The sequence below is a fragment of the Amblyomma americanum genome, chromosome 9, assembly GCF_052857255.1.
Source record: "Amblyomma americanum isolate KBUSLIRL-KWMA chromosome 9, ASM5285725v1, whole genome shotgun sequence".
NCBI classification, from domain to species: domain Eukaryota; kingdom Metazoa; phylum Arthropoda; class Arachnida; order Ixodida; family Ixodidae; genus Amblyomma; species Amblyomma americanum.
The window spans coordinates 83,441,861-83,463,338 of NC_135505.1; the positions used below are offsets into that span (position 1 = coordinate 83,441,861).

Consider the following 21,478-nt stretch of genomic DNA (forward strand, 5'->3'; position numbering starts at 1 on the left):
TAGGAAGTCGACTTCCCCACATTCCACTTCCAGTTATGTCTTATCTAGGCGCGTAATGTGCGTGCGAATCTTGTAAACAGGCGATTTTAAAATTCTATTCAAGCTGGCAAGTTCGGTTGTGTGCTCCTCGCCTGCGCCCTTACTGCCAAGCACCCGTTTCTGGAACACGATATAATTAATCGCGATAAAACCTTCACGGAGGCTAGTATCGAGTCGTTCTCCTCGTCCCAGTCCGCATTTGATACCTGGTAGTCGGGGAGTCCTAGTGCTCCCCGTGCATTAGCCTCGTCAGTACGCGGCTCTGCGAAGTGAGAGTCATCCGAGCGAACGAGTTCATCGAAGCCGACATTAAGTCCGCACAGCTGTGCATCAACGAGGCGCAGATGCGAAGCTCTTTGCATCTTTTAACGTCGGCGTTTAACAGGGTGATCTGTCGTTATTAGCGCAAAGCAGTGGCCTAACTGGTGCAACGCATGTCCGCAGAAAGCGTACCTACAGCGCTTTCTGTTGCCTGCTTGAGCTAGCAGTGCCAAACTTGGAAAATAGATTTGGCAGGTCATAAATGCCGCATGCAGCAAGGCACACTACGTGAATGGCAGTCACCCTTCTCGCATTACGGTCATTGGCTGATCACATACAGTGCGCAGCAGTTTCAATTTCAACGCTACTCCTATCCCACTCCTAGCACGCTTCTCTTTAGAATTTAGACATGCCGTATTGTATTGTTTTCGCCTTTTTAATTGTTGTTTAAAATGCAGGGGGTGGGGGGTTGGTAGGTTCTTTCCTTGATGGCGTCTTGGGATGAGGGGAAGCTTTGCTGCCAAAAAGTGTGCGTTTCTCGACTGCTGGGCCGATGTTTTGGCACCTCCTTCTTCGCTTCGTGCGAGAGATGGGACCATATTTGTGCGTTGTGCCTGATACGCAGTGTCATTGTTCTAACATATATATGGCTGAAGCACTGCTCTCGTTCGCAATTAGAAAGCGTTTATTATAAGTGCGATCATTGCAAGAGGCTCGACTGTATATTTCGGGCTGCCGGAGCGTATTCGGCGGGTGTAGTACAAAAGTGTCCGGAATACAGACCACATCTAGTGTTGTCATGAGCAGTTCAGAATGCTACCTGCGCGTGTAATATGTGCGAATCACAGAGGACAGCCATGCGAGCATTCGCATACCTCTATTCAGTAATGCGCTCTGAACTATCTCCTAAAAGTGTTACTAAAAGTTCCTTTGCACTAATTCACCGCGGGTGTCATGAAACCTACTGAAAAGAAATGCTTATTGTATATTTGCCCCTTAAGTCTAAATTAAGGAATATTCAGCCATATCTAACTTGTAAATCGGTTAGAAGCTTTGGACTGTTTAGCAGACGAGCTCAGATCACGTCATTTTATTGAGATGAAAATTTTTTGACACACCGCAACTGCACTGAGGCACAAAAAAGAGGAACAATATAATATCTCTATTCATTGACACAATTGAATGCGTATGAACTAAACAGGTCTGTCTGTGGCTTCCAGTACACAAAGTGAACGAGAGCCTCTCTCATAAAATGGTGGAGGAATAACGGTTCAGTTAGCTTGTCGGACTGTCATGTAGGTGTTCGTTGAGCAACGAGGACTCCGACGTCGTAATATAGATATTATTTTAGCTGTTTGCAAAAGTATTTCGGCCAACCTCGGCGCCTCTTCTTCAGTTCACTTATAAAAAACACTGCAACTTGTTGTACATCTCTCAACATCAAATGAGATGTCTGCAAAGAGCGCACATTTTCTGAAGATTATGGTTATTCCTCAGAGCGTCTTCGATTCACGGCGATACTTGTTGATGAATGTAAATTGTGCCTATTCGGCAGTGCATCAATGAGCGGGGACAACCAGATTTCTTAAACACTGACAGCGAAGGGGGAAGGAGGAAAGGTTCGAAGCTCTTCTTAAGCTGAGAGGATCTGCAAGTTCGTGTTGCTTTTGTGACTGACGGCTTCTGTAGTATGCTCTTCTGTCAGCGCAAAAGCCGTGAGCTATGTATGTGTTTATGTGTGCTCGTGTAAGCTTTTATGAGTATATATATGTGCGCGCGTGAAGCCTCCACCCCGCAGCGCACCCAGAGGAGGAAATACTCCATGTCAACTTCGCAGAACTCTTTTGGCCTTGAAGGTGCCCCTTCCGAATGTGGCTTCGTATGATGCAGGGGGTGCTCACTTGTGAACAACCTTGCAGCTCAATTTGAAAGAAAAACGAGTAATGGTCGTAAGGAGCTTGGGTTCAATTGGTGAAAAAAATGGTGTTCAGATTTATGTGAAAACCGATTTAAGAGGTCGTTTCAATGCGATGGCATCTGTGCAGTCGTGGTACAGTTCTTGGCTTCTCCGCAACAAAATTCCATAATTGGTCGACTAAGTTCACGTGAGCATGTCATGTCATCACATGCTGCCCTTTTGGGTAATCATGATTGCTCGATAAAAGTCACGTGACTTTGTGACATCGTTAATACCTGCTCATCCTGGCAGGTGGTGCTACGTGTTTCAGAAAAATTGGCTCTTAAATTCTAATTGTACTTCTTATTCTAACTTTTCGTATTAAAGGGAGACAAACAATGCTTTTTCCTTATTTATTCAATAGAGAAACAATACAATTGCACTTTTAAAATAGATAGGGCCTAGTTTTTTGGTCACACAAACCATTAAAGAATTTTTTTTCTGTTTTAGAATAGGCCTTAGAAATTATTCAATATAAATAATACGGCTTTATCTACCAAGTTCGAAAAGATACTCTTTTTTCCTTAACCTCGTTTCAACGTATTTTCAAACATTAAAACAAATTGGTCTTTTTTATTTCCTTGCTGCCGATTTGACTATATTGAAAAGAGAGATGTACTACATGAATACCTCCTTTGCTCGATCAAGCAATTGGCACACTGAAGTGGTCGTCCCTGTGTATATACCTTCATAGGATACAATCCTTCGCAACGAGTGTAAGCAATCAAGGAATGATTAAGAAGCGCAAAATGATGCTAAAATTTTAAGGCCTCAAAGAAAACAATAGACGAAGCAAGAACAAACTCTGGGTACAATTTATGAGCCGCAAAGGCTCGTTGTTCAGCCGGTCTTCAAAAGCACTCTGTCATTGCAAACGCAATACGTTACAATTGCCGTCACTGAAACTGGCCGATCATAAAAGTAATAATTCTTTGATGGGCACCGAATTCTTAGCACTATAGCCAACGGCGTCGGGAGTACACCTTACACGGGTTGCTATGAGCAGTAGCAGAGAACCTTGCGGTTAAACAATTGCAATAAACAGTGCAACAATCATACTGCTATAAGCAGCAGACGCTGCAGTCACTAAAGCGCAAGGCTTAGTTAAGTTTTCATTTGGACCATTCATATTTTGATAAAAAATTATGAAAGGTTGAGGTTCGATTGTACTCAGCAACCAACTGACAAGCGCAAGGTGTCGGGCTAGTTGGTACTGCATGCCGAAATGACACAGCGCGTGGAACATGCACTGCTTTCTGTTGGTAACCAGGTGACGACCTCCACTTCTAAACTTTGCGATTTATTCATTACTAAAAGCTCGGAAGCAGTTGGGGGAGGGCGATAGAAGCTGTCCAATTGTAAAGTGGTGAAACTGCAATGGAACAATTTGCAACACACGAAAATATTTATACATTGAGTCCTGAGTGTATTAACACAAAAAGAACTTTTATTTAAATATATCCCGCTTTTAGTAACTTCTTTCCAAAAGCATTTTGCCACTATTGAATAATTCGCCGTCTAATTTGTATTTGTTTACAGGCTACGTTTTCGATTGCAGTGGCAGACTAGCACCGCTGATGTTCAGGCCCGTTGACCGATAAAAATATAGCATTATTTTGATCGTGATGAATTTCTAATTGCTAATGGCTGGTATGTTTTTTTTTTTTACGCCGGGTAGCTTCTTTTTGCAGAGTGCTGAACTCTAATGTCAGTGGTGATATCTTCGGTTGGCAGATAATGTCAGTTGGGACCGATAGAGTGGTTTGGGTCCAGCTTGGTGTTTTGACAACGCCTGAATACAACAATGTAGACGGGGGTCAACATAGTAGGACGAACATTGGAACCTCTTAACGTCATTCCTATTGCCGCGAACCACTTAATTATGCGTTACGTACCGTTTTTCTACATAATTTTCAGTAAATTAAAAGGCCGGCGATTAAGCAGGAGGCAGAGCTATGCCTCGCATCTTATATAATGGGCTATAGGATTTGGGAGAGAACATCGACTGCACTTCAAATTTACCTTGGCGTCGGTCTGAAGAAACGCAGAAAAAGTAAGAAAACACCCTGTGCGCTAACAGCTGTAACACTGCCGCCAGGACTTGACTTTTCTCATTGAATTTTGCATCGTTCTGCAAACGAACTTCTATTATTATGAAAACCAGTCAAGGAACTGTTTGCCACATTCTAATATGTCGGCCTCAAAGCAGTTGCACACCAGCCTCCTAACCAATAAATTTATAAATATTTAAGGCTAGCTTTCTAAATTCGCAGACATGTCGCCATCTATAAGTCCTTAAATCTTGCTAAATGGCGTACTGGTTGATGTGCCGGGTAGCAATCACGACAGTGACGACATTGCTGGCAGGTGATGCACAATAGTGATACACATTGCCTGGCAGAGGTTAGTGATGGTCTTGAAGAGTGTTTTGTAAAAACAAAAAGTTGCCCAACACCTTTTTGAAAACCTCTTTTCTCGCATCGAAGACGAGCCGGCTAAATGTTTTATGCAATCATTGTCGCCTGTGCTGAGATAAAAGTAACAGTAGGCAAGAAGCAGCCAATCGCTTCGGCGTGGTTTTCAATCTGCTCTCCCACTAAAGCTCAATGTTGTCAGTGGCCGTTTCGTATCACGCCATTCTTTTTCAGCGCGTTGTCGCTGGGGCGTTTCTTTACGATCTCAACAGCCGGCCCGTAGCCACCTTCGACAGGCAAGGCATCCAAAATGCCGCGGACTCTTTGAGCGTCTTGAGGGTCCACGATGTAGTGAACCCTCGGAAATCCGAATCCATTGAAGCCACAGGCGTTGACCAGCGAATAGGCGCCCATGTTGTCCACGATGAGCCACTCATCTGGTTTGACGTCAAAGAAGAGCATTCGGTCGGCAATGCAATCCAACGGGCTGCAGGTCGCCCCCCATAAAGTACTCAGGAGCTCTCGTGGACGATCTTCTTGAGCCTGGGGAACATACAAAAAGAACCCCTGATTACAATCTTTCCTTATTCTTAAATATGGTGGATAAGGAAGATAGTAAGGTTTAGGTAGAAAGGTGGGCGTGTCGGCATTGAAATTTTCGAGCATTCCTCAAGCAAAAAAAAAAGGAACATGAAGCTCACAGGACAGGACAACCGATGGACATTTGTCCGATGTGAAGTTCGTGAAACTCTTGCCGTATCTACAGCTGCTCGTATGTTTCCGTCTTATAAAGCAGTGAAATATTTCATGAGCGCAAAGGACAATGATAAGCAGAATCGGACGCCACATGCGCTCTCGAATAAGGAATTAATCCTATCCACAAGTGTTAATAATGCAAATAACATGGGAAAGTTGCGGCTCCAACAAGGAGTTGGATTGTTTTTTACGCATGTATGAAATGTCTTTTTGGAGCTCCTATAGACCTGCGTCTGGCTTTGGTAAATAGCTTAATCTGGCTGTCTGGAAACTATGCCATCTTAATATTTAGTTTAGAAGCGAAGGAAGGTTTTAGCGGCGCTTTTCTGTACATAACGAGAGTAATAAAATATAAATGTCCTTCCAACATAAACATGCTTCAGGAGGTGCTGCAGTCCCGGATTCAGATGCCCAGCGAGAAGGCAGCCATGCAAGCCGAAGACATGACGCGTCTCATCCGGCGAGCTGACCCAGTTATGTCAGAACCCAAAAGGCTACGCCGCTTTATGAGCGGGGTTAAAGAAGAGCTTTTCGCTGGCCTCGTGCGCTCCCCCCCCCCACACCCCCGGTACTGTTGCAGAGTTTTTTACGGACGCTACAATAGAGGAGGTCCTTCAGCAACGTTGCACCGTATACGAAAGGCCAGTACTTGCGGCTTCAGCCACGGAGTCGTGTCCCGGCATTCGGACACAACACTGACCTCCTCCGGGACATGATCCGCTAAATTCTACGTGAAGAGCTCCAGAAGTTTCGTGGTGCGTCGCAACCATCGACAGCCGCTCTTGCTTGAGTCATCCGCGAGGTTGTGCAGCAAGTGATCAGACCTCCGTTACCGGGTGACAAACCTCAGCCCTTCCGGAATGACTTCCATCGCTCGACCTACGCTGACACTCTGCGACGCCCTGCCCTAGCTTCTGCGTCCTTTGTTCCGGACCATCACGTCCCCTACCTTCATACGGCTGGTGCCATACTTGCCGAATGATCAACCACCTCTGTGCAAGGCGGACGTCTGGCGTGGCCCGTACCGACGGCGTTTGTGCTTCCACTGTGGAGAACCGGTCATATCTTCCGTCAGGGCCCATATCGTGCGCTCGGGCTGTAGGGTATTGCCGCCGACGCGCCCGGGCCCCCATTTGGTCAACGACCCCGCGAGATCAAAGATTACGTGACTCTGCAGCGTCTGCCATCCTCAGAACGACGGCAGTCAAGATCGCCATCACATCGCCGACCGTCGCCATCACTGACAAGCCAGCACTTCTCACCGCCGGCGCAAGGACTGCCGCCGAGCCCTCTCCGGGAAAACTAAAGACAACGCCTATCGGAGGCGGGGTTGCTGGAGCTCAATGCGCTAAAGACGCCCCCCCCCCCCTAACCCCCCCCCCCCTTAAACACCCATCGGTTGACAGGAATTTGCCAACATTGACGACTACAGCTTCTGAACAACCGATTTTTCAGTATTAAACGGCAAATTGGCAGCTCTTCTAAAGAAAATTACGTCAACATGGTCTGGCACTCAGATCTGCACTGTTGGCCAGATGCACGGGACAGATGAACGCCGCTACAACAAGCAACACCGACACGTCGAGTACCAACCCTACGGCCAAGTGTTGGTATGGACCCTTATCCGACGCCCAGGGTTATCGGAGAAGCTCCTATTCCTCTACTTTGGCCCCTACAGATTGCTGCGCTTCATCATGGATGTGACTTATGAAGTTCTGCCCGACGGTTCTGTGCAGAGTGCGCGCCGTCGACCCCAGCCTGAAGCAGTGCACGTACTTTGTATGAAGCCCTATTTCACACACCAACTGGCAGCACTTCCGCAGTTTGCTGTTTTTTGTCGCACGGAGCTTGTTTGCCTCCTGCCATGTTGCCCCTTCGTTTGCGGTTTTCTTGTTAACGCGCCCTGAGGACTTTTCCGCATGCGCTGCCGATGAATGATGTTTCAGTCCTTTGTTCCGTGACTATATAATGCGGCGCATTTTCGTCATATATACAGTAAGTTTATTCGGTAAAATTTAAAGTCATGGTAAATGCTCCGGGTAGTATATAGGGATAAGAAAATAGTCAGAAAATGTGCTTCGACCTGAACAATCTGACCATGAATGAGATTAAAATTTTCTGTACGCGCCAGTTATGCGCATGTAGTTTTTCAATAAACAAATAAATTTTATTTAGCGCATCAGCGTATAGACAGACTGTCTTAAGTCAATTTGAAATGTTAAGGTATTTGTATAAAGCTTTCAAAGACTGCCGCATCTTCTGCTGAGAAGTTGTCGTGAAGTAAACTTTCCTTCATACTTACATATGCCTTACAAGGAAAAAGAAGGGCGCATCTATGAGCTCCATTTGCCAGAGAGAAAATGAAAAAACCTATAATTTATAAACCAGCCGATAAACAGTGTCTCTAAATCTTTACAGTCGGATTCCACTATATCGGGAATATATGCATAAAGCCTTAAAGTCGCTACGGGTGTAACCATAATTTTTTCTTCAACTGGGTACCGAAAAAATGCAAGGTCTCCTTACATCGAGTGGCCTGAACTGCACATCCAGGAAGTCGTAGATGCAGTTTGTGATGCAGTTACGTTTGCTCTCACTCAAGAACACCTCTTGGTAATCCTGAAGTTCTCCTAGAAATAAGAGATAAACATTAAGTCTGCATATATTGACATGCAAAGCATAGATCAATGATTCTTCTGTGGTTTCTCAATACTGAAGGTTAGGTAAAGCCAGGAACTTTCTCTACATTTGTATGCTGTAGCACAATGCAGTGACAAATTATTAATGGCTTCGGCGTCATAAGGTGAATATCTCGATTTCCTGACGATCTCTGAAGCAGGCGGAATCAAAAACAGATCGGCCATTTTGTCAAACACGAACTGAACATTCAACTTATCTGTTGCCATTAAAAATTATTCATCAGTTATGTCAGAATCGTCAAGAGAAAAAGAAACATTCATCTAGAATCAAAACTAGCAGAAATAAAATGCGCTTTATCTCGGCCCCGAGAGTTGGTGCCACTAGGAAAATATTTTGCACGATCAGCGAAGCACTTTCTATGACAGGCGATAGGTGCTACTAGTTCCCAACATTATAGCGACGTTGGGGAGCGTACAAAGGCATTCAGCATGACTTTTGTTTGATTTTATTCTCTGGCATCTGCGAACGTGTTCTACTTCCTTCTCGCGCTCGCGCCCGGTCTCCTGATGTAGCCACTGCCGATCATTCCGATGTTTATATGCTCCTAAAACAACCCCTTTGTGGTTCTTGAATCATCAGCCGCATCAGGAATATTGACCGCGTGGGATGTTGACCACTTCTAACAGGAATAATGACTACATGGACGTGCAGCAATATTGCTTCTAGCGTGAGGAGTGAAGGATGTCACTGATATGAACGGATGCCATCCTCGTTTATGTCTGCACGTTACGTTCTGTCATTTCCGCTCACACGCCTTGAAGGGGAAATCGGCGAAAAATGATCAAGTTTGTTCGGCTAAGTAAAAATCATCGCTAGGGCTCTTTCTGGCTGTGTTGTCCTCTCTCCGTCTGTAAGGGACGAATTTTATTGTGAATTTTATTGAGAATAAAATTCGCTTGAAAATATCGCCGTCGCTCGAATCAAGACCGACAAGGCGTTCGTGATTCCAGCTGCAAGTCGATTGAGGTATAGCCTGCCCTCAGGGATCCGCAACGTGAAATGTTCTGACAGCACTGTTTTATTGCGAGAGCAGCCCTTGGTGACGACACGCTTTTTTTTACTTTTTGGCCTTTTCTAGCTCATAAGAGGTGATTGTTAAATCAGAGGGCGTCTTTGTACTTAAAACACCGTAATATACGAATAGAAGACCACTTAAGTTTGTCCTCATGATCCCTTCAAACCCCCTCTCATCAGTAGGTATGATTTTCGCGGTTTCCAATGGCACGGTCTAAGGGCAATTAGCCTGGCCTACATATTTCATGCAAGGCTGGTTCAAATATAGAAATACCTTACCGAAACACCTCCCAGGACCTAGGAGCGAAAACCGAGAGGTTCAGCCGAAGAGCCAAAAAACTGACTCGGTTGACGCCGGCATGGCCTCAAATACCGCCCGAGGCTCTTATATTTCATTACATTTTCAATTTGGCCATATATATAATAAAATGTACATAAAAAAACAATAATTCTGACTATTTTCGTTTCATCACGAAGCCGAGCTGATAGAAAGAGGGGCACACTTAGGCCATGTGGATCAGTTCGCCAGTAATGTTCTTTGATGTATCATAATATCGCCTGCAAACGTTGTTTCGGTTCTTAAAATGCTTCTTTTTTATTTGTGTGTCGCCGAGGCATGCGTAATTCAAAGCAGCGGTGTGTTCCATTTATCTATCTTACATTAGGCTTACCACTGGAGCATTCTTCTTAAATTGGCATTTTTTGCCTTCCAGAATATACGCCTATCTAGAGAATTTTTTACTCCTTATTCTGTTCAAGTTTAAACATCAAATATTCTTGAGCCTACAGCTTAATTGAGGTAAAAGTCGAAACTCACAGAAACTGCTTTTGCTTCTTTTTTTAATGATTTTAGCTGTTTTCAAGCTTGCCACGTTATTTCACTGCCTACAATAATATACAGATCACCCTTTGCAGTCTGATGTCCCTGCAATAGTCTACCTACTATGAAGACTCTATTAAGTTCTATTTTATCGGTGTACAAAAAGCAATACAACTGTGTTGCCGCATATATATATATATATATATATATATATATATATATATATATATATATATATATATATATATATATATATATATATATATATATATATATATATATATATATTAAGGAAGCCAACAGTCACCGAAACCGAGGTGCATAGGGGAATGTTTTTGTTGTTGTTTTTTAATTCCTAATGCCAATTAATTTGTTTAAAGAAAATTACTTATAAACCAGGAGAAAAAACAACCATGCCGCCGGTGGGATCCGAACCCACGACCTCCGAATATCGCGTCCGGTGCTCTTACCAACTGAGCTACGGCGACGGCTGTCCAATCTGCTGCTTTCGTGGGTATTTATGTTTTGCGTGTAAGCGAACCTTCAGAGTGTTCACCTTGAGAGTGTCGTTACATGACGTTCTACGTCACACTTGCAGTATTACAGGACGTCCAGCCAAAAGCAAGCGTTGTCACCATTGCGGTGTCATGGGTCACTTCCGCTCTGTTTGCCAGAAACGAGGCTCCGCTCCGGTGCGTGAGGTAGACAGCCAAGACTCTCCTAGCGAGGAAGTTTTGAGCATTCTGGCTGTGACGACGGCCGCTCGCTCCGCTGTTCACGTCACAGTTTCGATTGACCGTGCGGACATAACTTTCCTTGTAGATTCTGGGTCGTCAGTTTCCATTGTTGCACACGATCTTTTTAAGCAGTATTTTGAAGGCCAAGTACTTTTGGCCCCGACTGTTCGGTTACTGGACTATTCAAAACAGCCAATTCCGGTTCGTGGCTGTTTCTTCGCTGACGTTACGTACAAAGCTAGCACAACAAGCCTTCTTTTCTACGTCGTAGAACAAGGCACCTCACTCTTGGGTATCGATGCCATCAAGGCCCTCGGTCTACAGATTGATGGGTCATCTCTGCAATGCCTTGAAACGACGCTAACTTCTAATTCTCGAAGGGAACAGCGCCCTGACCCGACGAAAGCCGTGCAGGATATTAACCTCCCAATGGAATTAGTTGGCGAGTTTGGATCCCTTTTCGATCCAGGCCTTGGCCTCGCGAAAGGTTTTGTGCATCACGTCAAAACGCGATCCACGGTGCAGCCAGTGCAATCCAAACTTCGGCGCCTTCCGCTGTCGCTACGACCATTGGTCTCGGAAGAGCTCCATCGGTTGGAAAATCTGGACGTGATAGAGAGGGTGGAGGCATCTGAATGGGTGTCACCCATTGTGGTCGTTAAGAAGAAAGAGGGAGGTATTCGCCTCTGTGTAGACCTTCGACAAGCAAACAAAGCTGTCGTATTAGACAGCTTTCCCCTTCCTCATACAGAAGAGCTATTGCATAGTTTAGTGGGGGCTATAAATTTTTCTAAGCTAGACCTCGCGTCAGCTTACCACCAGGTCATGCTTCACCCTGCGAGTCGCGATTTGTCCGCATTTATAACTCACGAAGGCCTCTTTCGTTTTAAACGAGTGTGCTTCGGACTGGCTTCCGCGCCTTCTGCATTTCAGAGTATGATGTCCAAAGTCCTGCAAGGATGTAAGGGCGTGCTCTTCTATATAGATGACATTATAGTCTTCAGGCGGGGCCGGCAGGAGCACATAGATAACCTTGCAGCAGTACTTCAACGCATTAAAGAGGCAGGACTCAAACTGAACAGCAAATGTATCTTCGATACGCAGGAACTTTCATTTTTTGGTCACAGGATCACAGCAAGCGGTATTGTTCCGCTGGAGGAAAAGGTTGCTTCCATCAAGGATACACCGGCACCCACCAATACAGCCAGCCTTCGATCGTTCCTGGGACTGGTCGAATACTACTCTAGGTTCGTTCCCAACTTTGCCGATATGGTTGAACCGATGCGCGTTCTGCTTCGAAAGGGGCAACCATTTGTTTGGTCTGGCGAGGTAGACTCCAGTTTTCGAAACACCAAAGAGGCACTTGCGTCCAACATAGTTTTGCGGATGTTCGATGCATCTCTTCCACTTGTTGTTTCCTCTGACGCTTCAGACTGTGGGCTTGGAGCGGTTCTCCAAGGTTCTCCAACAGGTGGAGGGAGAGAAACTACACACTGTCGCCTTTGCTTCTCGAGCGCTTTTATCTGCAGAGAGGAGATATTCAGTAGGAGAACGCGAAGCGCTTGCGTGTGTTTGGGCGTGCGAGAAGTGGCATGTTTACTTGTGAGGACGCCATTTCACGTTGCTTACTGACCATCAAGCCTTGGTCGCATTGCTGTCTACTCAAGGGCCAGGAAGGCGTCCTTTGCGGATAGCACGGTGGGTGGAGCGCCTACTGCAGTACAACTATACAGTAAAGTACCGGAAGGGTTCGCAAAATCGAGTAGCAGATGCGCTCTCTCGCCTCCCTGCGTCACCTCCTCAGGAAGAAGAGACTTTACCAGATGAAACTGTATCAGTTGCCCTTATATCTTCTTGCATTACCAGGGAAGAGTTTGAACAGGCCCAGTCGGAAGACAGCACACTGCAACGAATCAAGGCCTACATTGAATCGTCCTGGCCTGCGCAAAAATCTCTGCCGTGTGAGCTTCAACCTTTCCTCAAACTTCGCGATGAACTGTCAGTGGTGGACAATTTGATTTTGCGTGGCGAACGCCTTGTGGTTCCCGCATCACTTAGAGCGCGGATAATTACCGCTGCTCATGAGGCTCACCCTGGAATTTTACGAACGAAAGCAGGTGTGCGAGAAAAATTTTGGTGGCCAGCCATGGACAGGCAAGTCGAGCTAGCTATTCAAACGTGTAGTATATGCCAGGCAGAGGACAAGAGCACGAAGGTTATGGCTGCACTATTGAACCCGGTCCCCTTACCATAGAACCATGGCTAAAGCTTGGCATGGACATTGTTGGCCCATTTGAGAGTGCACCACACGATTGTCGATATGCGATCACGCTGGTCGACTACTTTTCTAAGTGGCCCGAAGTATACTTTTGCAACCAAGCCACAACACGCACAGTAACAGGCTTCTTGGTGTCAGTGTTCGCACGTGAAGGTTACCCAGAGGAAATTGTTTGCGATAACGGGCCACAGTTTTCATCTCGAGAGTTCCAAGCTTTTCTGCAGCATCGCGGCATCCACTTGCGGCATTCGTCCGTATACTACCCGCAAGCAAACGGACAGGTAGAACGGTTCAACAGAGTTTTTAAAAGCTTTGTTCAAGTGGCTACACTCGAGCAGCGTCCCTTACGCCAAACGGTAACAGAATACTTGGGCATTTACCGTTGTACGCCGCATGCCACAACTGCAGTTGCTCCAGCACTTCTCCTGCATGGACGTCTACCAAGGACTCGGCTCGATGTCGTTGGGTATCCGTCAGCAATATTTGCAACCGACCCTACTTCAGAGCTCCACCGCCTACGCGAGCGGGTGAAGCAAAAGCAGCGATCCAGTAAACTATACACAGACGTTCGCAGGGCCGCAAGGGAAACCAAAGTGAATGTTGGTGACCTTGTACGAGTACGCAGACAAACTGCTTTTAAAGGTGACCTGGCTTTTAGCCGCCCAAGAAAAGTGATAAAAAAACAGGGGCAATCGTCCTTCCAACTTGATGATGGAAAAACGTGGAACGCTTCAAAGTTGTCAAGGATGCCACGAGCTTCTGCATCTATCTGTGGGTGGGGGGAAAGGAGTGATACAAATGACACCGCTAGGGAAAGCAGCTCATCCGAAACCACGACCTCCGAATATCGCGTCCGGTGCTCTTACCAACTGAGCTGGCAGTTCTGGCAGTCTTGTTGCCATAGGTAGCATAAGAGGGCTCTCGCACAGTTTCCGCCCTCGCCGTTAGATGACGTTCTACGTCACACTCGCGGTATTACAGGACGTGCTACGTCCACCGCTATGGTCGAGGGTGGCGCTGGTGAACACTCTCAAGGTTCGCTTACACGCAGTAAACATAAATACCATCGAAAGCAGCATATTAGACAGCCGTCGCTGTAGCTCAGTTGGTAAGAGCACCGGACGCGATATTCGGAGGTCGTGGGTTCGGATCCCACCGGCGGCATGGTTGTTTTTTCTGCTGCTTTATAAGTAATTTTCTTTAAACCGATTGATTGGCACTACAAATAAAAAAAAAATATTAAAAACTTTCCCCTATGCCCTTTGGTTTCGGTGACTGTTGGCTTCCTTAATATGTTTGTCAAACGAGCCCCCCATTTCCCTTACCTTGTCTGCTAATATATATATATATATATATATATATATATATATATATATATATATATATATATATATATATATATATATATATATATATATATATATATATATATATATATATATATATATATATATATATACACACTCTCCCAGTAAACACAGGGCAGCGGTTTTTCCTAAGAACGCCTTCCATCAGAATAATTTTTCCCACTAGGAATTCACGGTCTGCCCTTAAAAACACTATCTTGAGGTTTTTAATTAGTTGTCTTGATACAGATTGTTTCAGCGTCACAATGTCGAGGTGGAAAGAAAACAATCAAATGCTCATTTTTCCACATTGCCACTTAAGACCGCAGGTTTATTTAATGTGCATTTTTTTCTTGTGGGACGAATTTATTCGAGCTTCCTAGGTCAGGAAGTGCTTAAATCACTTCACTGTCTGCATTTTTACCAGATTATTGCAGTATTTTTCGAAGAAATTGGTTCGTTTCACAAATGATAGACAACACTTTGTGCAGTGCACTTGAAGTTAGGATGTTACACAGTGGCAAAAAATCTCTGTCCATGACCCGTAATTGAATACCATGAATATGGTAATACAGCGGAAGCAATACCCTACCGCTTTCCTTAAAATCTGTTGTGTGCTTTGAATCTGGAGGCTTGTTTGGCCGGAGGAAGGGGCGACGGAGTGCGACAGCGAGAGAGCGAAGCCAAATAGGGAACATTGAAAGGGAGGAAAGGTGCAGAGTCTGTGCCATAGGAGCAATTAAGACCAAATCAAATGAAGCAATTATTCAAAGCAAATTTGCAAAACTGAATATTAAAAGCCCACGGCTGACACAGAAATGCCGCCTCACACTGCAGAATCGCCTAGAAACACTGCGGAATGCCGTCTGATTTTCGATATCCTTATATTTGCTTTCAAGGCTATACATAACTGTTCGGCATCGTTTCACCTACCGTCGATAAGGAGAGTCCTCTTCCTCTTTCCGACCACCTTGAGCAGCATGGTGTACGCCGAAGTAACGAAGAACTGGCCAGGCTCCGCCAGGATTTGGACGCCACTTGATGGAGGGAAGTGGGTGTCAATGCCACAACGGATGGTTGCGCACACCTGCACATCCAGGGACGCATTGAAGAGATTATTGCTGATGCACTATTTTCTTTGGTATGGTAGTAGGAATGCACATTTGTGAATGGCGGTTCCTGAATGCGGACCACTTTTAATGAGTTGTCTACCAATTTTCCAGTCATAATCGCTTCTCTCGTGAGAAAATAGCCGATGAGAGCAGTATGAACAGCACGAGCTTCCTAAAATTATTCTTTGCAGTTTGCCTTCATGAACAGGCGGGGCAAGTTCATAAATAATAATATATCGATTATGGTTCTTAACTCTCCACATCCTCAGACGTGAAAACCAAAAATGTGAAGAATGAAGTGAAAAATAAATACTTGTAATTCGAGTATTTGTAATAAAAAAAATACATCAGATTTAATGCATCTCCATGAGCCGTGTGAGCTATTGGTATCTTAATACGCGCCGAATCAAATTCGCAAAGAATGACTAACAGAACAGAAGAGTATACACCGCAGTTACAGCTTCCTGCCTTCTTATTCGTGAGTTCTTCTCAGGGAGGCCCACAACAGGTCTTATTCATTTGCTTTTGCATAATAACTACCGCAGCTATTTCGAAGAATGCCAGCCCCCCCCCCCCCCCCCCCGAAATTCCTAAAGAGAAGCTGCACACTTCATATCGAAAACAAGCATTTACACGCGTGTAGCTACAAAGGTTACGGTACTTGGTATTATATTGGCAAACAGTACGTTATCATTTTTTTTCAAGTTGCCTTCGATTCGCATCACCGAATGTATTAAGAGTGCCTTACATCTTTATACCCAAAAAACACTGCAGTTGACGTTCACAAACGTTTCGTCGTATATGCTAGATAGAGCTGAAAAAAAATACCTGCTTTCTCAATAGGAATGGAAGCACCGCTGATAGTAGATAATATAGTAGTCGCGTATAAAATTCTATTTTGCGGTACTTTTTATTTCGATTCAACACACATAGGGCAGTAAAAATTTAAGAAAGACCTAAATCTATGAAACAAAGTTGCACCGTTTGTGTAGACCCGCATCGTAGAGATTGTGAGTAAATAATATCCAGGACCTTTCGAGGCTTTGCTTGTCGCGGTATACGAAGCCAATTATGCGATACTGCATGCGAGATGTGCGGGAATGCTCTGAGATTTGTTCTCAAGCAGACACCAACAAACAAATGCATATAAGCATCTGCTCTACTCCGAAGTAATGTTCTTCAGCCTTAACTTAGCATAAAACCCTCGGAGAGTCTGCACGCCAGGTTAGGCGGCATAGACGCAGAAACAAATGTACAAGAAGCATAGTTGGCGATTTCTAAATTGGTGTGTTTTTTTGCGTGTTAAAATTCCCTACAAGAGTAGAAAGCAATATCATAGTCTTCAGAAAATCTGGTATGGTGGAGTCATTCAGAGCAATATACTATAAAAAATAGAATAAATAAGAACCGCTGAAAATCAACGCTCCATAATTCAAAATTGACAGCATACTCCTACATAGCTTCTAGGGTCCACCGGTGGACAGGGCGCACCTCATCTTATAGTTAAAGAATAACTCACAAGGTTAATTTTTTCAACAGAACCAACGGTATTACCTTGAGGAATTTTTCTTTGTTCCTCAAGCCGCCTGGAAATCCACCTCCAATGTCGAGAACTGTCATTTCAAAGCCCATCTCTGTAGCCATGTCGAATATTTTCCTGGCCTGTTTAATGGTCCTCAAAAATATTTCAGCGTCCTGATACGCACAACCAACATGGAATCTGAAAAGAAGTATACTGTTAAAAAGCTTCGGCCAAAATATCAATAACTTTTTCGGACATGTTGTCGCGTTAGACTAATTGCGAGTTATTTAGTTCACCTTATACGGTTCACTACCACTCCATTCGTTTCGTCGTCTTCTAATGCGGCTCGTTAGGGCCTCCAAAAATTGTCGTTAGTTTCTAGCATTAGGTTTTCTCTTATTTCTGGTGACACAATCCAACGGCTCCTCTTCAAATTTGATAACAATTGTTCAATGGGCGTTCTTTAAGCAGCCGTCAAAGAATATACGTAGAGTAATAAACGTTTTCCAACAAAGAGAACAATGCGGACACTAATTATAAAACATTTTTAATAGACTCAGCTAGCTCCCTCTGTTAGCTAGCAGAATGAGTTTCTGAGCCCTGCGCTAAAGTTTTTCGTGCATATAACAACGTCTAGAGTTGGCACAGCACGTGGAACACTTAATTTCGCTCTTCAATACCTTTAGTGTTAGCAGAGCTACGACAGCCCAATCTAGTGAATGATAAATTCAATCCCACGGACGCCGAGTGATTGTGTGGATGGGCGTAACCCTCTGGTCTCACACAGGCTAGGTAATTTAGCAGGTGGTTTAAAAGTACGTAGTTGTACTGCAACATCTTTAACTACTAGTAGAGCGGCCATCTGGGCCAGTTAGCACTCTATCCCCAATCCCAAAGGTGCCTAAAATACTTGTATGGGGTAACACACGTCGGCATCCAGTAGGCATCAAATACTAACCTCGCGTAATATATGAGCCTATAATGAATAATACGGAGCTATGAGGCTATTTCAGTGCTATAGGCTTTTGATGAAGGCTACGTTGCGACGGAATGCCGAGTGGCCGGGGCGATAGGTGAGCAGGAAAATCAAGGGGACGCCGACCTGCTGTGTACAATGTATTCTTTCTTAGATTATGAACTTTATTACAAGCATCACGTGCCTTTTTAACTACGCATATTTAGCAACTAGCTCAAATTCCTGCTCTAAACGACACGGCGTTGTGCTAGGAATTGAAAGGTCGTCCAATTTCGGTTCGGGCTATTTGGTAACTGAATCCAAATGCAGTAACTAATGCCGAAAGACACACACAGGAGAGAACCAAAAGGTCATGCGCTAATTTTGCAATTAAATTTTACTATCGGATGGAAGTATTTATAAACTTATTTTTTCTTCTTTTACCGCGATGTCGCATTCTGCTACAGCAGCAACTTATTATGATAATAGAAGGCAACGACAACGGAAGCTGACTGTTGCACTATCGAAGCAAGAAGAAAAAAATGAGTGTATAATTACTCTCTTGCTGTAGTAAAATTCAACTGAAAGTCTAGCATGTGCCCATTTTGTTATCTGCTCTCTTTGTCTTTTTGAGCTAGTTACTACATGTATGTCCGGAAACGTTGATGTAAACTCAGCTGGACATAGTCAGGTTTTTTCTACAAAGTTCCTATAATATCGACACTACCTGTCCATACTTTTTAACGTGCACTGAACTCGCAGCATAGGTTTTTCTACAGAGTTCCTATAATATCGACACTACCTGTCCACACTTTTTAACGTGCACTGAACTCGCAGCATACGAACAGTTCTGCACATAGCATGGGTCAAAATGTCTTCGTGTATGGAATCATAACTGGGACGTTGCGTTCAGCATCAATTAGTCACATTTAATAAGGCCGCTGGAGTTGGAACAATCAAGCATTAAGAACAGCCACCATCGCTTAGAAATACATTTCTCGATCAATTTATCCCTTCTTAATGCGTTTGTCTGAGCTGAATTCCCGCCACAGTCAAAGTCAATGAGATGGATATCATACGTACGCAACGCCCACCACTTTGCGCCCGAGAGTACGAGCCTTCTCCAGCAGCTTGGGAGCGTCACTGATGAGGCAGCCAAATTTTTTGTTCAGCGTGTAGTGACATCCCACTTCATCGCCAATTATTCGTAGCAGAAGTCTGCAAAAAAGAATGAGGGCAAATTGCTTTTGCTCCTATATCAAACGGATAGCTGTGAATGCACTACTGTCGGCAAACACGGAGGTCTACAGACGCGTAAGGCATACACGTGTAATGTTGCTACAGTTCATCATGCGACTATCATTGTACAAAAACATTGTGTCTGTAGCGAAGGGAAGGTGTGTGTAATCCATCTAAAACCGAGCTACTCAGAAGCATTTGAAGTCCACTAAGGCTTCGCACCAAGGTAACAGTAAGTGAGAAACCAGCCAAATATGACAACACTGCTGAGTGCGATGTGCTCACGCATGGTTTTAGCGACGAACGCTTCACATGTAGCTGAACACTCGGACTTTAGATGTAACATGTATCCTAGCGGAAGTACATTTTGCTGCTGTATTTACTACTGCCACTGCCAGCTCTATGTAATAATTCGTATCACATTGGTGAGGTTAAATTTGCCCATTTATCACATTAGGCAGCGGGGCTGGTGGTCTACTAGCTCCGTTCCTGTCACGGGTATATATATATATATATATATATATATATATATATATATATATATATATATATATATATATATATATATATATCAAAAGTGATTTCTGGCAGCTGATTTGGTCAATATAATATAAAATCACCGAAAATTGAAAAAACATAACAGGATTTAATTCAGGACGTTTCGGCTGGAGGACCAGCCTTTCGAAAAAGGCTGGTCCTCCAGCCGAAACATATATAAAAAGGCATATATATATGCAGCAACGAATTTAAAGACAAAGCGAACACTAAACTCTCTTCTGCTGCTAATTTGTTGTTTTCGATGTCGTGTGTATTTCTAGATTGAGATTCTGTTCTACCGCATTACTGTGTAAGGCATTTGGTGAATACATTGTTCCACTTTCATGTCATTTGAAGTTGAGATTTTTTTAGTTCTGTACTCGAAAAGAGATTTCGGTTGCCAGCCGCATGCGGTAACCACTTAACAGACTAAGCTAAAGAAAACCACTTGAAGAAGTACAACAAATTATCTCGGCACTACGATGCGCCGCATCCGCAGGCGGCATTAAAGTCCAAGTATTTCTTGAGCGCTGAACCTTAACCGCTGTTTGGTCGCACTCGGTAGTTTCAACATGACACTGTAGCTTCAAGAAATGGTGCTCTATAAATAAAGCTCGATATCATAAATAGCAGCCATCCTGTTTTCATTTCGTGTGCTGCAATTTCATTTTTCTCGTCTTTCTTGGTAGTGCAGAAGTTGGTTATCAGGTAACTCACTGCCCAAAAGTAAGCTATTTCATCGCCTTTTGCCTCAAATAACTTCGCCTGCGGAAATCTCGGCGCCAATAGGTACGTTCCGAAAACGTCTAAAGCATATCGGCACGTAAAGGTTGCAATCTTTACATTCACAATTTTTATATATATGCTAAACAAAAAGTTTGCCTCATTTTTTTAATATATCCACATTATGTAAAGAAGATATCATTGCTGAGCTTGCTGGAGTGGTCGTTCTGACTTTCTTCTCTGGTATTGTTCCAATGGGCTGCTATGCTAGCTTCCTTACTCATGATTGGACTAATGCTGACGAAGACCCATTTATGAGGAGAGTTTGAACAAATTGCAGGTTTCAAAATCTTTAACGAATATCTCACAGCAATAAATTTATTACTGACAACGCAAAGGCAATCGCAACCCAAGTACTTATCTCTTTCAATATTGAGGCGCAATTTACTTATTTTGCAATCAATGTTGCTCACAGCGTTCATTTTTAAGCTATCGCGGTTGCTCAGATGCTATGGCGCTCGCCTGTTGACCCGTAAGATACGGGTTCGATCCCTGCCGCGTTGGTCGCATCTCCATGGAGGTGAAATGAGAGAGGCCCGTTTATTGTGCGATTTCAGTGCAGCTCAGGTGATCGAAATTCTCCAGAGCCCTCCACTACGACGCCCCTCATAGCATGAGTTGCTTTGGCATGTTAAACCCCATAAAAGCAAAGCTGTCCTGTTGAGGAATGCCTTTTTTCATACCTTGCGCCTTCTTGATCTATTTTGTCCAGCTCTTCAGCCGAGTCGAAGGTCATCAGGTCGATGCCGCGATCCAGAGCATAGTTCAGGTGCGAGTAGCTTTTCACTGTTTGGGCGTATAAAATGCGATCCGGGGTTGCTCCCAACGCCAGCATTGTAGCAATTTCTCTCTGCAATAAATAATATTAAGGTAGCAAGAATTGAGCAAAGTTTCTTTTCTCGGTCATTCACAGTCATATTTACACATGAATTAATATAATTCTTATTAACACTGCTTTCTACTTGCAGATAATTCTGACGCAGACAACGTTAAGAGCATCAGTAATGC

The 21,478-nt window shown here is 44.1% G+C and overlaps 1 protein-coding gene across 1 annotated transcript in view; it reads right to left on the bottom strand.

Annotated features, from left to right (window-relative positions):
• Positions 1-2,575: 2,575 nt before the first annotated feature.
• The window catches only part of LOC144103474 (ornithine decarboxylase-like), a 105,154-nt gene continuing 86,251 nt past the window's right edge, over positions 2,576-21,478 (bottom strand). Inside the window, exons 7-12 of the mRNA XM_077636181.1 lie at positions 21,154-21,320; positions 18,995-19,129; positions 16,989-17,154; positions 15,256-15,409; positions 7,954-8,057; positions 2,576-5,214 (exon numbers count right to left, since the gene is read on the bottom strand). Coding sequence (XP_077492307.1) covers positions 4,870-5,214; positions 7,954-8,057; positions 15,256-15,409; positions 16,989-17,154; positions 18,995-19,129; positions 21,154-21,320 — 1,071 coding nt within the window. The 3' untranslated portion in view covers positions 2,576-4,869. The remainder of the gene's footprint in view (positions 5,215-7,953; positions 8,058-15,255; positions 15,410-16,988; positions 17,155-18,994; positions 19,130-21,153; positions 21,321-21,478) is intronic.